This window comes from Prunus persica, chromosome G4, assembly GCF_000346465.2.
Source record: "Prunus persica cultivar Lovell chromosome G4, Prunus_persica_NCBIv2, whole genome shotgun sequence".
Classification (NCBI taxonomy): domain Eukaryota; kingdom Viridiplantae; phylum Streptophyta; class Magnoliopsida; order Rosales; family Rosaceae; genus Prunus; species Prunus persica.
Genome location: NC_034012.1, coordinates 2,714,453 through 2,730,916, shown reverse-complemented (window position 1 = coordinate 2,730,916; position 16,464 = coordinate 2,714,453). Strand labels below are relative to the sequence as shown.

At 36.9% G+C, this 16,464-nt stretch overlaps 2 protein-coding genes, 1 non-coding gene and 1 pseudogene across 4 annotated transcripts; all 4 read right to left on the bottom strand.

Annotated features, from left to right (window-relative positions):
- Window positions 477–2,099, bottom strand: LOC18780948 (annotated as a pseudogene).
- On the bottom strand, window positions 2,706–2,779 carry TRNAI-UAU. Its single transcript has one exon. It is a non-coding gene; the product is annotated as a tRNA-Ile (tRNA).
- LOC18781265 lies at window positions 2,908–6,028 on the bottom strand. The gene is made up of 7 exons (XM_020562564.1): window positions 5,465–6,028; window positions 4,938–5,126; window positions 4,650–4,831; window positions 4,229–4,350; window positions 3,866–4,133; window positions 3,483–3,788; window positions 2,908–3,366 (listed from the first exon to the last, which is right to left on the bottom strand). The coding sequence occupies exons 1-7, from the start codon at window positions 5,841–5,843 to the stop codon at window positions 3,118–3,120; spliced, it is 1,695 nt and encodes a 564-aa protein (XP_020418153.1). The 5' UTR covers window positions 5,844–6,028; the 3' UTR covers window positions 2,908–3,117.
- LOC18781342 (probable pre-mRNA-splicing factor ATP-dependent RNA helicase DEAH9) lies at window positions 7,135–15,410 on the bottom strand. Of its 2 annotated transcripts, none has more exons than XM_007214473.2 (22): window positions 15,052–15,410; window positions 14,775–14,849; window positions 14,110–14,199; window positions 13,807–13,886; window positions 13,351–13,420; window positions 13,155–13,240; window positions 12,598–12,667; window positions 12,421–12,516; window positions 12,156–12,261; window positions 11,398–11,444; window positions 11,224–11,307; window positions 11,072–11,125; window positions 10,732–10,832; window positions 10,279–10,369; window positions 9,737–9,901; window positions 9,250–9,339; window positions 8,906–8,977; window positions 8,703–8,801; window positions 8,534–8,620; window positions 8,003–8,056; window positions 7,782–7,861; window positions 7,135–7,625 (listed from the first exon to the last, which is right to left on the bottom strand). In XM_007214473.2, the coding sequence occupies exons 1-22, from the start codon at window positions 15,277–15,279 to the stop codon at window positions 7,478–7,480; spliced, it is 2,073 nt and encodes a 690-aa protein (XP_007214535.1). In that variant the 5' UTR covers window positions 15,280–15,410; the 3' UTR covers window positions 7,135–7,477. The 2 variants fall into 2 exon arrangements, with proteins under 2 accessions (XP_007214535.1, XP_020418730.1); XM_020563141.1 differs by having other exon boundaries at window positions 13,807–13,891; window positions 15,052–15,163.

The window sequence follows — 16,464 nt, the reverse complement described above, 5'->3', positions numbered from 1 at the left end:
ATTATGATATGTCAAGTGAAAAAGTTATCACAAGTAACATAGTGTGATTGGCCGGGATAACAAAAAAATGTTATCCCCTTGCACAAGACTTCAAACCTATCCAACGCATAATTACACACGTTATTCACCTCTAAAAAGTGTTGGTAATTATATTGTAAAGTCAGTCCAGATGTGGGTTGAATGAATTCCAAATGTAATTTTTACTCCAAAAGGGAAAAAAACAAATATCTCCAAATGATTAAAAGAATTATACGTGCAATAATGCATGTAAGCATATCAATACACGGAATCATCATTGTGCCTTAACAGCAATTCCACTATTTAAAACATGATGTGTATTTTATCTGGATGAATAAATCATTTATTCCAAAATCATATATATATATATATATATTTCTTTAACAACACATTTGAAATTTATTAAGAAAGCCATTGACTTGTCTAAAGACTAAAACCAGAGAGAAGCTCAAAAACTTCTAAGAACTACGAAAGCAATCCTCTGCACCAAAAAACAGCTTGTAGCTTTTTGTGTCGTAGATGAAACGGTAATTTGTCTGCTGGTATGCTCCGATAGCATTTAGACCTCTAGGATCATTTTCAGAAATAATAGCCAAATAGAATTGCATATTTCCAGAAGTACCTTTTCCAATAAGAAAAGCAGATTCAGCATCCAAGATAATGTCAGCACTGTTTTGGAGATGGAATGTGATCACTGGGAAGCCTTGAAAGGCTTCTTGCTTCAACACCTCATACCAAAGCTCAAAAGGTACATCCCCACTTGGCACCCTTTTCACTGTGTCCCCATATCCTGCAAGGACAGCTTCTAAAGCTCTGAGTAAACTGTCATGAGCTGCCCGTCTAATGTGACTAAATGCAGCACCAGAATCAATTATGCTGCCTCCACTTCCATCTTTTTTAATTTCAAATTCTTGCTCTGGTATGTTGAGCATGTAGCCGTTGACACTTATTCCTATTAAGTTTATGTAGTATAGTACAATGTTGTTGTTTCTCTTTAATTCTGTCACGCTTAGGTCGGGCCTTTGCTCTATGTCTGCACCAAATCGAATGAATGAACTGGTGGCCCCCATTGTTTGGCCCCCATTGTTCTTTTTCGTCTGAGGAAGTGTGAGAAACGACCATTGCTTTGGCCTTGAGAGTCTAATTGGTTAACAAACGTTTTGGGACCAAATCCAAGACCCATGACACCAGATATTTGATTACTATCGCCAGCAAAGGACACCTGAAATCAAAGAATACCAAATTAATCCCCATATTGTATAACTAATAGCTTCAACTTTTAGGATGAAATATTCAATATAGTACCGAAGTGACCAAGTGTGTAGGTTTACCCTAAATAGATCGAGACCCCACGTAATAAGTATGAAAGAGGAATTACAATTTGTCTACGATTAAGTGAAGAACCGTGTAAATCAAGCTACGTACAAAAACTCTCCGATATTATAACATGCTAGATAATTATTATTCAAAATGTTAAAGTGTCACGAATTGAGTCCAATAATATATATCAAGCTAACAATTGGTGATCACCAGTCCCACGTAGGCTTATTATATAAGTTTCAATTTTTCTTTGACAGCAAACTTTACCAACAAGTCACGTACGTACCTCTTTGCTGTCAATGGTGCAACCAAATACCAAGCCTTGAAGAGACTCCCTACCGGGGCCTGTACTGCTATCGAAACTGAAAGTATCAGATGCAAGAAAGCCAGCCACATAGCTCTGGTCTGCATAGCCTCTCTTGAAAGCACACGAGCCTTCAATGCAAGGGCCCTCGCAAAGAGGATGTCCATTACATGGCAGAAGCTAGTAAGAAGTTGAACTAGTACATGGAAATGGTTCATCTTCTACGGCAAAGCAGTGGTGCCTTCTACAATATTCACATTGGAGCCAAGTGAGATCGCTGCCAGTGTCGAAAACAAGGTTGTAAGATTTGTATGGTGGAGAGGAGGTTGGGATGGTGCCGAGCCTGATTTTAACGCTGTAGAGTGCGAGGCCTAGCATAGCGTTCACGAGAACACGAACTGTTTCAGGAGTATAGGAAAATGTTTGATTTTTTGTGGATGCTAAGGTTGTTGTCATGTTTTTGATGTATTGAGCTCAAGTGATGGACTGGTAAGCAAGAGTTTGGATTCTCTGTTTGTGGGTGAGGTTTGGTTGGTAGAAAGGTGAATCTGGAGAATATCTATGGATGAGCTCAATGGTCAAGCCACCACATGGTGCCGCTATTAACAAGGTTGAGAGTAGGCAGAGAAAGACAATGTTGAATGGCTAGTACTAGTACTGCCTGAAATGATAGACTTATTTTATAATGGAAGAGTTAATTTGAATGCATATATATATAGGAAATAATTAGTTCATGTCATTAATTTGGAATGTGAGTTTCTGTACTTCTCTTGTTGACCTTTTCTCTAAGTGTGTAAGTCATTTATTACAAAATCCATGGATTATCTTCCATTTTAGTTGAATGATCCTTGAAGGTGGCATAAAGAAGGTGTTTGGTGATGTGGAGAAATTAAAGAAAGAGACAGAAGTAAAACTAGAAGAGCTTGAGTTGCGGGAAGGGAGGGATAGTTTAGAAAGGGAGACCTATCCCAGTGAATTTTTTGTCCGATGAAATTTTAGCTTGAGTTGTATACGTTGATTAAAAGGAGAGAGAATATTAAAAAATATAAAAGTTCAGATTAACTGGTCCCGGCGAGGCTCGAACTCGCGACCTCCGGCTCATAAGACCAGCGCTCTAACCAACTGAGCTACGGGACCAGTTGTTTGCTTTATTTTTATTATCCGTATTTACCATAAATTATTTGCTAATAATTTATTCATCAACAGCTGTTCTATTGTGTCACAAAGTTCAACTTATAATGATACAATTATGTCTAAATATTTGATTTGCAGTCTAAGCTATCTCAATACCTTCCATGTTTTATTCTTCTGTAATATTCAGATATCGCTTATAGTGAGAAGCAGATTTTCATCCTTCTGGGATTCAAATACACCATTTTCATCTACTTCAGCAAATTATAACCCCTTTCATCTTGGACTTTGCAACTTAATATTGGGGTAATGGATTAACCACAAAACAAAACTGCTGGCTTAAGTTAAGACCATCCAAAAAAAGTAGTGAGGACATAAACCAGCAGCAGTGATACAGGGTACAGAATGTAGGCTATGATACTTGTCCAAAATGGGAATTTTCTGCTGAAGCTGGTAGAAAGTCCCATGGCTGTGCAAATAATCAAGACAACTAAAGATTCTGCAGAGACTTCCCACGATAAATTTCGTATGTAAACAAGTGCCAAGAAGATGGTCAAACCCATGATGTTGTTCATGAACACTCCATTGTAAATCTGCAGACAACATTTCATCAAACATTAGTAAACTCATGTCATTGCTATATAAAAAAACCAATCATCAAGGCTTTCTTCAGTAAGAAGATAGATTTACGCTTATGAGAGAAACAGACCTCAGAAAGTGTTAAAGATATGGCATTATCTGTCTTCTCTCTGGCAGAAGTTACTGATCTCAGTGCTAGTCTGTAGTTTGTGGCCCAGGGTATCAAAATATACGAGGTTAAGAATGAAGGGATGCTTGCAGCAGTAGAGAATTCTTTCATAGTTTGCATGAGGGGCACTGCAAGCAAAACTGTAATGCCAGTACCAAGAATCAATAGATAAGCAGCCTTCACGAGATTTGTCCAAGATTTATCAGCACCCTTAGCCTTCTTTTTCTTCGCCACGAGCCTTTTCTGATCTTCCTTAGTTTTCTCATCCTGCAATTGCAATTTAATTATTTTGATGTTCTTTTAGCATTGGAATACATCCCTACCATATATGGCTGAGTTTATACCTTGGGATTTCTTCTAAAAAACCATTTGTGTTCATGACTGCTACCGTTGGCAGAGGGCTTAGCTGGATTAATCCATTTTGAGATTCCATTGACAAACTCTGTCTCAACTATTTGAGAATCACCAGGGATATCAAATTCCTCCATCACTTTTGCTGCATAATCATCATCATCCAGACCTACTTCTTCTATTTGTATTCCAAGGATCAATGCTCTCAGCTCATGTGATGATATGTATGTGTTATTATTCTGGTCTAATTTATGAAACAGCCTGCAAATAAAATCAGGAAACGACTAAATAATGAGATCATGGCACATTTCAACAATTCAGGCAGACTAGACTAAAGATGGAAACCTGGAACTTACCCTTGTATAATGGATACATTGGGGTTGCCTCCAACTGTCAGAAGACTTTGTAGTAAGTTTTTTTGTACATATTTACGCATCACAAAATCAAGTCTTCTTTTCTGAATCCATGGTTGCATGATCTGCATTGTTGTTTATCTTTTTTTCAGTTAAGAAGTACATAACAGTATCTGCAAATTATAGTGCTGCTTATAATGAAGATAATCCTAATTGCACGACTACAAACATCCTCATTTGATTCTCATATTTCAACTTCTACAAAGCTCAGATTTGCTTAAATATTCAAGTCTTCTTTTGAATCTTATATCTGCAGCTTGTCATTTCCTCTTTTCACACACAAAATAAATTGTACTTTTACTTGCATGTATCTAATCATTTGGGAAGCAGATTCTGTGCTCTTCTTGAACCTTTTTTTGGTTACCTGATAGATGCAGTAAATGACAAGGAATGCAAATGCAATAAGTAGAGAGACTAATATCACAACTCGAATCCCCGAAGAAGAACTGAGCATTTTTGCCACTTGAAGAACAAGAAAGGGGATCAATGAGAACATCATGATTCTTGCAGTAGCTTTGGTTTCAACATCAGTTGTTACACCATAACCTGAAAGGGCATGCATACTAAAACATCTAAATTATCATATTTTTAGACCTCTCTCTCTTTGAGAGTGTGTTGTTCAGTGTTTATGAAGATAAGAGAAGAAGTAAACCAGTTAAACTGAAGGATTTCTTATTTTCTGTATTTGATGAAGTTTGAGACACCGAGAGGTCATGGCTTCCAAAAGCAACAACAGAACCCCAAACTAGTGTCAGAAGCATGATTGCTGATCCTGCAAGTAGGCCCATGCTCATTTCTGCCATTGCCTCTGCAGTTTCTGTACTTCCTGTCACTCCAGTTACTGGGAAAAAAATGTGAATTTTGTAAGGAATTTACAAGACATCTCACATCCATCTGCATGTGTAATCCAAAAAAAGACATGACTTCTAATAATCTAGGGAGATTATGGCTAACTTTTCTTAATTCTCTCCTTTCTACCTGCTCTTCAACCAACCAATAGCTTAATAATGGAGGCCACATTGAACGAAAAGTCCATATACAACCAACCAATAGCATAATGAATGCAACAGAAGAGAGGAAGAAGAACTAGACCAAAATCTCATGGACCATATATCTAATTATAAACATACATACATACATAAATGCTGAGGCCTGAGAAGAAGATAGAAGGGAGCTTACCAAGTACCAATCCTACTTGTGGTATCATGCCAAGCATGTGGAAAGCACTAGCACCAAAGATACCAGTCCCAAACAATTCAAAGAAGAGATCAGACCCTGCTGAAACATACTGATCTGCAAGGGACAGCAAGACCTCGTACACAATTATCAGGAAAAGCAGCCCCCACACTGAAGTTGCACAGGGCAAGAAGCCATAAATTGGTTCACAAGTCACAGTATCTGCTTGAAGATCCACTACTTCTAGGATTGAAGGTTGGGTTATTTTGTTGTCTATTATGCCGCCATCGGATATAAGATCAGAATCTCTAACAAACCGGCTGCTTCCAAAATGGACTAATTGGAGGATCAGTAAAATGGTAAGCAAAGCTGGTCTTGACATATCCAGAGAATCTTAGTCTTATCTTGTGGGTGCAAAAATGAGAATGGGAAGCAATTAACTTGGCGCTTTTTGAGGTTTAAATGGACAAGATCATGCAAGTTGAGGTTTAAAATGAATAAAATCAAGCAAGTTGTGGTGACATTAGTAATCCCTTCCCTGCTTAGCCCCGTGCTAGATTTTTGAAAAAGTAAGAACAAAAGCTAGTCATATAATAGAATGAGGCAGGTTGCACTTGCAGCAAAGCTACCTACTTATTTGGATTACTAATTTGACTGAATCTATTCCTCTATACTTGCTCCACAAATCCATTGCATAGTTTTGGATATAAATAATGAAAAATACTTGGACAAAGACACATCGAATAGTCATCGAATTATGGGTAACATTTTCTAATTAAGCAGCCTCTGAACTTTGAATAATGCAAGTGATCAAGGAAGCACTAAAAGATTTTAAATTGATGACATTAAGTTGGATTGAAGATGAAGCATAACAACCATCTCCCCGAGAAGAAGACTAGCATGCTAACATAGTAACATGTCATGATTCAATACATATGATATAGGCAGTAAGGTATAGATTCATCAATGAGCTGTATAGTATATACTAACATTTACAGGTCTCTTTCATTATCTTATTATAATCTGGGATCTGAATTATTGAAAGAAAAGAGGTTTTTTAATACAAAATTTTTTCTTCTGAAAAATGCTTAAAGATCCAAACGTGGGCTGCAGTACAGGTGGGTTGTTTGTTTGTTAGTGAAGCAAAAGCTTGCTGCTTTTTTTTTTTTTTTTTCCCTCTCTTCTTCAATCAATGGAGCTTTCTATTCCATGCATGACAAGGGGTAGAATCATTTCATCTACTCCGAGATCCTGCCGTGAGTGCAACGCAGCCTTCTCTTTATCTCTCGTCACGTAATTAGTCTCACGTGAGCATGAGATAGAGAGAAACATGGATTTTCATTCGTGACGTGAAAATTCTCTCCTTACCAGGAGCCCCATTGGAATAGAACAGTGAGCCCGAGTCTTGAGGGCAACTAGTGCTTATCTAGGGTCCGAGTTTGACTTGGTCTCTGAAGCATTTGGCCCTGGTTATTTTTTCATACCATTGTCAACTGATATATTTAAATTAAAACGTATTGAGACATTTTGTAAAAAGAAAGCAAATCTTTCTTCCCCAAATAATAGTTATGACAAGTACAATATTGAAAAAAAAGAAAAAATAAAGAAAGAATGGAACCTGACCCTGACGATGCAAGTGGGGGTTATATATCACTCCAATTCAACCTAATCCATTAGTCAATGGGTTTGATTCAAATGGGTGAAACTAGTAAAAGATGATATCAATAGACAAACTTTTGAATAAATTAGTCATATACTAGCGACATTTTTTGATACAGTTTACTAATACGAACATAACCACGTTTTATGTTGAGGAGAGGACAAATACACTTAAGAATTAAGCAACCAGCCATTTTTAATAACAATCATTGGGCAGAAGAAGAAGCAAAAACATCTTCTGGATAGTTGGATTATAATTGATATATTCACACGTCGAGAACCAAGTTATCAAGGCCATGCTGATTGCTTTCCTCTTTTGTTCCACATATGTTCTTATAAGCAATGCTGAAGGCAGGGCTAGTGAACCATTGACTTGAGTCGCTGGTGTTGGTAAAAATGTGGGGCTGCCTCTGTGAGCCAAGAAGGATCTATGGAAATCACATTCCGCATGTATTGCTTATCAGTTGAGACAAGAGAATGGTATAATACCCACTTGGGATTAACCCTGCAAGAAAAATGAATTAACACGGATTGAGATTGTCTACAACTCAGTTCAAACAAATCCATTATAATAAAACCAACAAAAAAGGACGCGGGAGGCGGGAATCAAACGATGAATATTAACAGTAAGCAGTCCCTGAGAAAAGAAATCTTTACTAACCTGAATAACACAGATGATGGGTGAATATAAACTTCTTGAGAACCTCTAATAGTCTTGTACTTCCCATCGTGACTTGATGCCTACAAACCATTAGGAGTATAAATGAATGAAGTTTCTCTAATAACAAGAGAGAAGATGAACAATAAATGATTCGGTAACAATTCCCGCTAATTGTAAAGATTCGGTGACTAGAAATACACAGAAGTAACCACAAAACTCACTTCTAAACGACATGCATTAGCAAAAAACCCATTAGTAATTGCCTTCCTCACTACCTGCAAGATTTAAAGAGTAGCAGCATTCAGAATACCAAAGAGAAAAGAAGGGCTTTATCAACCCCAAGAATTTAACAAAAACTCCAGGTTTCTAGAAAAGCATGTTTAGACCCCAAAGAAAACTGGTGGAAGCATTTATATGCTTTCAGCCATTTGGATTGTAAGACAAACCTTTTTTCTTTTTGTTTTTGCCTTTTGATTTTGTTTACATACATACAAAAATGTTATGGTCCGAATCTTGGAGACTTGAGACCCACAAGACCTACAGACTAGGATGTGTTCCCCTCTCATCCTATGCATCCCCCTCCCCCTTCATCCCTCAGTGAAGGTGAGATTTGATTTTGATCCCAACTATAATGCCACTAAAAAACGCACATTCTATATGTGAAATGTATCAACTTCTTATTCTTCAAAACTTTTCCTCCATTTTTTCTTATTCTCAGAGATACAAATTTGATACATCATGCATAAACTTACCACCGTGTCTCTTTCACAAGATTTCAAGACAATGCCTATTCTCTGAGCTGTTCTTCTGAGCTGTTCTCTAATTTCCAGAACCTTTTTCTGCACAACAATCAACTCACTCAAAAAGGTGCAAAGACACCATCTGTTAAATTGATCAAACCAGCTAATTACTGATACACACCATGGCTTGGTAGTTTACAAAGTTCTTATGACACCACTGCGAAGATTTACCAGACTGAAGAAATCCTTTGTAGACATTTAAGAAACTCACGTGGTCACCCTGCATGGAATCAAGAAAATCAAACAGGACAGCCCATTAGGTTAGTGAGCCTAGAAAGATAGAGGAAAGAGATATGCATACCATTGAAAATTCAAATTTGGCACCTCAGCAGCAGCAAAATTCAACTTGGCTTCATCCAGTTCCTTCTGTGATCCCCAACCAGAAACCCAGATAGACTACAAGACCAACATCTTAATTGTGAATTACCCAACGGAAGATTTCTATTCAAGGAGTTTCTTTGCTTCTAGAAATTGAGATATCTTCTGTAAATATAAAAAAGGCTTATTGTACTGAATATACAACCTAAATACATATATGTATATTTAGGTTGTTCTTATGTATATTTAGGTTGTTCTTTAATATTCAGATTCCAAGATTTCCAATGGATAGTGGAAGAGAGAAAATTATACAAGTATTTATTAACAGTAAGAGAATTAATAGGATTTACTTGAATGGAGAGAGTGGCAGCAATAGTAATCATCTCTTCTGAACACCCCAGTTGACCTGACGCTAACATCATTTTTGAGATCATTGGATCCTACAAATCAATAAACTTCAACAAATGAGTCTAACTTCTAAGTTATACACCATGACAAAATGTTAAAGAACATAAACAATTTCTAAAGACAAAAACAACATATTAACACAATAGGAAAGTACTTTCACAATTACTTGAAAACAATGTTTTCGGGAGGGGGGGCTAGCTCTAGTAAACACATTAGTGCACGGTATAGAAAACAAACGTAACTGTACTGCTGCATTCTAACATACAAATCCAATACAGCAACAAACTAAATATCTAGTGCAGAACGACAAGGACTGTAGTTCCAAAGCAACCAATTAATTTCGTAGCAGATAAGGAAAACATAAATACTTTTGGGAATAGATACAAGCCAGAAATACACCAATGATAAAAAATTTCATTCACAACATACCAATGGAATCTCAGCAATTTGAAATCCAGTCGGTGAAGTAAGTTTGGCATCATCATCTAGGACTCCAAGTGAATAAAGCACTTCAAGCGCTCGAACCATTGCTTCAGAAGATGGAGATGCTGGCCAATCAAAGCCCAAGATATTATCTATTCCCAAGGCTTTTAACTAGAAAGTAAGAACACATTATTAGCATCCACACACCAGACAAATATATCTCAGCTTTAAACATCAAATTATTGCACACGAAGAATCACAAAGCCTGCATGGAAATATACAGACTTATGTTGCTAAGGAATTTACAATGTTATTGATGATAAGCATGCGATGCTCATGGAAAATTTGATTGATTTGATACTTTTTTTAAAAATATAGAAATTTGATTGATTTGATACTGGCATTCTGATATTATGTTCATAGTGACTATCATGTAACTCCTGAAAACTAGTGGGATGGAAGTATGCCATATTTGAGACATACAATGGGAGCTCCAGATGGAGGCCTATTAGCCATGGAAAACACTGCGTTGCAATATAATATCATACCTGAATCACACAGGGAACAAGATTTGACCTTTGTATCTCTGGGATCCCCTCAGCAGACATTTCCTTTGCAAAATACTCTTCGGTATATAGCCTGGTCGCAGCCATGGAATTTCAGGCAATTAAGTAAACTTATTTGAACTCAGAATTAGCTTGAAGAGCAAGGGGCATTAGTATATAATGTATCTATCATAAAAAGTCTCATCACAACTTATTCTGTTACATAATCACTTCTTATTGGAAGTATATCTCTATCACCCTATATACCTTTTAGGTACATTTGTTTGATGACTTGTCCTTAACTCACACAAGTGAATTTTTATTATCTTCTAAAAGTAATAAAGGTGGTCTGACTGTAGAATTCCTTACCACTAACTGAAGATCTTTGTCACAATAAAGATGCCACAAGTTCAGGGAAGAGAAAAGTGAAGTAAATAACCACAAAGAATTGCAGACCTGTAACATTTCCCAGGCCGAACTCTTCCAGCCCTACCGGTCCTTTGTCGAGCAGATGCCTTGGATATTGGCGCCACTACCAGATTTTCAATATCTGTTATCTATGTAAAGTAGATACAGAGTGCGCAAAATAAGAAGACAGATATTCACTAAACTAAAATGATATTATTAGATAGAAACTTTTGGCTCCAATATCAGCAAGAATCAAGGTCAAAGATTCTCATTAAACCAAGCAACGAACAAACTCAGTTTAATAAATGTTTGTGTGTGTGTGTGTGTGTGCGTGCACGTGTATGTGACTGAGTGAGTTAGTGAGTGAGAGAAAAGAGAATGAATATACCGGGTTGTAGAAACGCTGCTTTGAGAACCCACTGTCAACAACATATACAACACCCTGTACGAATCAAAGGAATATGGCTCAATGATGATGCAGTGCCTTATTGCTTCAAAGTGCAAACTTAAGTCTTATGAATATTACTAGCACAGGGTTACCTCCAAAGTTATGGATGTCTCTGCTATATTGGTTGATATCACAACTTTCCTCTTCCCTCTAGGAGTAGGAGTGAACACCAACTCCTAAAAAGCAGAAAATAGAGTCCAAAATCAGCTCATGAAAGAAAATTCCGAAGCTGACCAAAATAGTGGTACACAGAAAGCATAACAAACCTGCTCAGAACGTGGAAGTCCTGAGTAGAGGGGCAAAACCATCAATCCTGAAACATGAAGATATAACCATATTATTTTTTTTTGAATAGAAACATTTTTATTCAAATTGTAAGGATCAAAACAAGGGCATTTAGAACGCAGATAAAAAGAAAAACACTAGCCAGTGAAACAGACACAAGGCCACTCAACACATATCTAACCAACCAAACATAAAACAACCCCTTAAGATACTACGGCCAGCAGATTGCGCATTATGGTAGGATAGGGTACATCCTTAAAGGAAAGGGAAGTTGATGCCCAAAGGGCAGCCCAAAACTTCACTCTATCCCATATTTCTGCCACTCCCACTCCCTTATAATCCTCAAAAATTCTCCTGTTACGTTCCACTGCTGGCCCACTCTATCCCATATAACCATATAAAAACTAACATGTAAAAGAATCTTTAAAATTCCACTGTAAAAAAACACCTCAATCCAGAACAACACAACAACTGCTATATTCTAGATAATGCAAGTCATTTTAAGGTGACTCTTGAAGAATTCTGTACTTGAACTGAAACAAATAACAGATTAGCTATGTGAAATCATCTATGGACTCTGTGACCCCAATGCTAGAAGTTCTAGAACACACTACATACACACACAGAACAATAGCATGAAAAAATGCATAAAACTCTTCCAAATTGCAATAGTTTGGAACTTGATTATTAAAATAAATAGTTTCTTTTAGTATTGGTAAAGCTGCAACATCTTCTGCACCTGATGACTTTCTTCCACGGTTTTGATCTTCTTCAGTAATCAGCTGGACAGCAGCATCAATATCATCTTGACCAGTAAGAAATACCAGAATATCTCCCATTGGTTCCTATAAAACAAAATCAGTAAGGTTTTGTATAACTGGTAGAAATGAAAATATCTGCATGTACACATGCAGATTTTCTATGAATAATAAAATAGAAAACCTGACATAAGTTTGGTCATTCATTATACAAGGAAAACCAAGCATCATCCAAATATCATTTACCTTCTCATGAATTAATAAGACTGTTGAAACAGCAGCCCGAAGATAATCCGGGACAGGCTCCTCCACATAATGAATTTGTACATTAAACCCTCTACCCTGAAAATCAAGAAGATTTACTGATGCCTCAATGTTTCTTCTAAGATATGAGCGAGAGAACCATTTTTTAGGCGAACTTACCTCAACTGATAGGACAGCAGACTCCATATTTGGTCCAAGCTCCTCTCCTTCCGGTCTGCGACGCGTTTTGCTGGTTTATAATAAAACAAAATTAGATATCAACATTAACATTCCACTTCATATTTCTTAGATAACAGTATTATCAACAGTACACAAATGCTCACGATATACAGAGGCAAATGTAATGGTGGAAATCTGTGGAAGTTGTTTATCTTATCTTCTGGCTTAAATGGAACCGAAACCTTGTAAACATTTGTGCTTTTTATAATTTCAAAGTGCCAAATGTGGACATGGTAAAAAAACAATTATTGTCTATTTCTCTAAAGACGTGTATAGTTGTTTTTTGCCCCCACAATAAACCAATCTATCATTTATTATTATTACTGAAAAGAACAGTACGAACACAAGTTTGCCAATTTTTCAGGGCAGTGATTGCAACTCTCATGCCTTGAATAACACTTTTCAAGGAAAACTAAGTAATCACAAGCATTGCAATTGTATATTAGTAAACCAAAGAACAAAAGAATAGACAAACTGATAAAAGGCTTAAAACATACCTGGTCTGAAAGAAATCAGACATTGATTTTGCTTGAATTGTGGCGGATGAGATGATCAGACGCAGCTCAGGTCGGCGTCGTTGGATCTAGAATTGTAGAATTCAACAGATATATCATATGAACCCCAAAAGACAAGAATAAAGACCCAAACTCTTTTTGTTTTGTAAAGTATCATCATATGATGTAAAGCTGATACCTTTTTTAGGAGACCCAATAAAATGTCAGTTGAGATAGACCTTTCATGAGCCTCATCTATCATTATGACACTGGAAATCACATCAAAAGAGATTGTGAGGAAAAAAAACAGAAAGTGCAGAAATGAAGGTCAATAGAGAGATAGTAATAAGAACAATTCTTTTCATGCATAATATAATCCTCCCCCCTCCCCTCCTCTTCTAAAAACAGAAAAAAGCAAGAAAGAAATCCTAGTTAATTGTGGACCAACCACAACCTGTCTATGCAAAAAGACATGCAAGGTTATTTTGTATGCAGAATGACCAGAAAGTATGTCATATCTCTTTATTAAAAGGAACACGTGGTTTTAAACAGGATCAATACTAGAATGCTCGAAACTTTGGAAGTACACAGAGTAAGATGGTATGCTTCAAAAAGGAGGAAAGCAGCAAAAAATTTACTGAAATCATAGCTGTACCTATATTTTGTCAAAAGAGGATCATTCATCATTTCCCTGAGTAACACACCATCAGTCAAAAACTTTATCATAGTGACACCCTGTACTGCCAGAACAGGAAAACCGTCATTCATGACATGGAACTACAAACACATTAACATTGAATAAACAGATCCATTCTTATCATCTAGGATTTTCCAAATGATACTATGGTATGTGAATGCAGATAGCAGCAGATGCATATAGTTATGCCCTTATGGAAGGGGAAAGATAATCAAATAAGAGAAAGTTCAGATCTTAAAATGATGAATAAATGGGTCTCACTGTATTTGTAACATCTTCGAATCGTATAGTGTAGCCAACTTCCTCTCCAAGCTTGACCCCCATCTCTTCGGCCACCCTTGAAGCAACTGACTGCAGAGCAGTACCACCATTTATTTATAAAAAGAAAATGTATTTTTCAAATGAAACCAACAGGAATCAGCTATCACTGTAGGCCACCAAGATTAGTCTATAACATTTCACCAAAAAACAAACCACCATTTCTGTATATTCCTAGAAAGTTTTCATCTTTATTGCAATGTCTGCTGGGTTAAAAAGTACAAATAAATAAGCATATAAAGGGGCCAAAAGTTCTCCTTTTTCTTTAGGAGAGAGGAATCGCTTTCTAATGAACCAATATTATTAGATAGAGCTGCTAGGGGGCATCTCTTATTCCATTCTGACAAAAAGCATTTACAATCTAAAAGCCACATAACAAGAAACATAAAGAGAGTTCAGTGCAACATTCAATTCCAATCCACAAGCAATGAGCGATCATCAAGAGAACATTTGCAAGCATGGTTTGTATATGCGTCACTCATACCACAACTTTCAGACGACTTAGAACACTTTAGTAAAGTTTGGAATAGCTAACTGATGTAATTAAAGAAACATATTGTACAAGTAATACTTAATAAAATGGAACATAAATAAAATCAAAGAATAACCTGGACAGCCAGTCTTCTTGGCTGGGTACATGCTATTACACGCCCACCATCAGCCCAACCTGCTTCTTTGAGGTACTGCAATTTCAGCAGACAAAATAAACATTTTGAACTCAAATCAATTAACTAACTTCAATGAATTTCATAGAAATTTCGATTTCAAAATCCACAGGAAAGATTGAAAATTCATTTGGGTTGTTGAAAGGTATGAAACAAGTTCTTGGCTTTTTTCCCACAAAACAAAACCGGCCCATTTAAGCACACAGCAAAAGAAGCGAACCTGAGGAATTTGAGTGGTTTTTCCGCTGCCCGTTTCGCCAACTATGATAGTAGTGGCGTGAGTCTCCACCAAATAGAGAATGGATGTGCGGTACTTGTACACGGGAAGCCTCTGCCTCTGCCTCTCAATATTTGCATACCCAGAAGGGGAAGAGAAGAAAAGGACTCCTCCCTCTTCGTCGTCGACGAGGCGAGGCTTCTCGGCCCCTGGTTTCCAGAACTGCGACATTGTTGTGGCTCTTGCTGTAGTGCTCTTCTTGATTTTCGTCAGCGAGTTCTTGCGTTGTTGGGTTTTAGAGCTTAACAGCAGCTAGTGCTAGGCGCGCCGGGCAGTCGAACACCCGGGACCTGTCGTGTACCCGTTTGGTTATTTTTGCCTTTGGTAGGGCTATTAGGGGAATTCAATAAATTTTAAAGATAACACTGTCAAGTGCTATTATTTTATTTTAGAACAAAAATTATACTTTAAATTATCGGGAGTGAATTCGAACTTAGATGTAAAAGGTCAAGGTCAAGTATATTGTCTTAATTAATTGACCTAACCCATATTTGCACATGCTATTATTAATTCACATAAACGAACAATATGATTAAGTATAATATCATCACGTACTATTGTTAATTCACATGAACGAACAACATGATTGATATTTGATGAATCTAGGAATGACCTTTACAAGAAGTACTATCAAGAAAATGTCACCATCAAATGAGTATAAAAAAAGCAAGGGGTTGCCTACCAATGTCGAACACAAGCCTTTTTAATTTCTTTTTTCTTCTCCAATCAGTTGGTAGTGTAGTCATCTACACAGAAGACACAACTTATGTAGTTACGTTTTCATTTGATTTCAAATCAAACTGGTTTTTTCCCTGGAAATCAGTTCCCACACCACACATAGGACATATATGGCCAGATGGTAATGTAGTGTAGTTCCTTAATATTGCTTCAAAGTACAAATTAAGTAGTTTAGTTTTATGCATATTTAAATAGCAGAGATGTTGCCTCCAAAGTTATTGACACTACTTTATCTTTTCCCTCTACATAGGAGCAACTCTGACGTATCTTCTCTTTCATCCATGACAGTTGACTTTTGTAACTTGAATCAATGTTCTCTCCTTTTTGAATGTTTGAAGTAAGAGACTTGACCCAGATTGGTGAAGTATATACCTTTCATACCCCAAAGCAAAATTTAAATAGCAAGGTCAGCTATGTCAAATATTTCCAAGTAAAAGTTTTACCCCACCCTAGGTAATTCATCCACGCTAGTACTGTACTCTCTTTCTTAAGGGTTTAACTTGGAATTTGAGAGAAGTGGAAACAAACAATGGTCAGCAATGGGGGCTACAGAACACAATAAGACTATCAGAGAGGTACATCAACATCCAAGTGTATTGTTCGCATTAGGCCATTTAA

Bases quoted from the DNA above. Each gene is read 5' to 3' on its own strand.
- LOC18781265 (XM_020562564.1), bottom strand. From the start codon at position 5,843: ATGTCAAGACCAGCTTTGCTTACCATTTTACTGATCCTCCAATTAGTC. The intron at 5,127-5,464 runs GTAAGCTCCCTT...TTTTTTTCCCAG, and splicing joins ACAAGTAGGATTGGTACTTG to TAACTGGAGTGACAGGAAGT. The intron at 4,351-4,649 runs GTAACCAAAAAA...ACAACAATGCAG, and splicing joins TCATTTACTGCATCTATCAG to ATCATGCAACCATGGATTCA.
- LOC18781342 (XM_007214473.2), bottom strand. From the start codon at position 15,279: ATGTCGCAGTTCTGGAAACCAGGGGCCGAGAAGCCTCGCCTCGTCGAC. The intron at 13,421-13,806 runs GTACAGCTATGA...TGTGATTTCCAG, and splicing joins CCTCTTTTGACAAAATATAG to TGTCATAATGATAGATGAGG. The intron at 13,241-13,350 runs GTATCAGCTTTA...CTACAATTCTAG, and splicing joins TATTGGGTCTCCTAAAAAAG to ATCCAACGACGCCGACCTGA.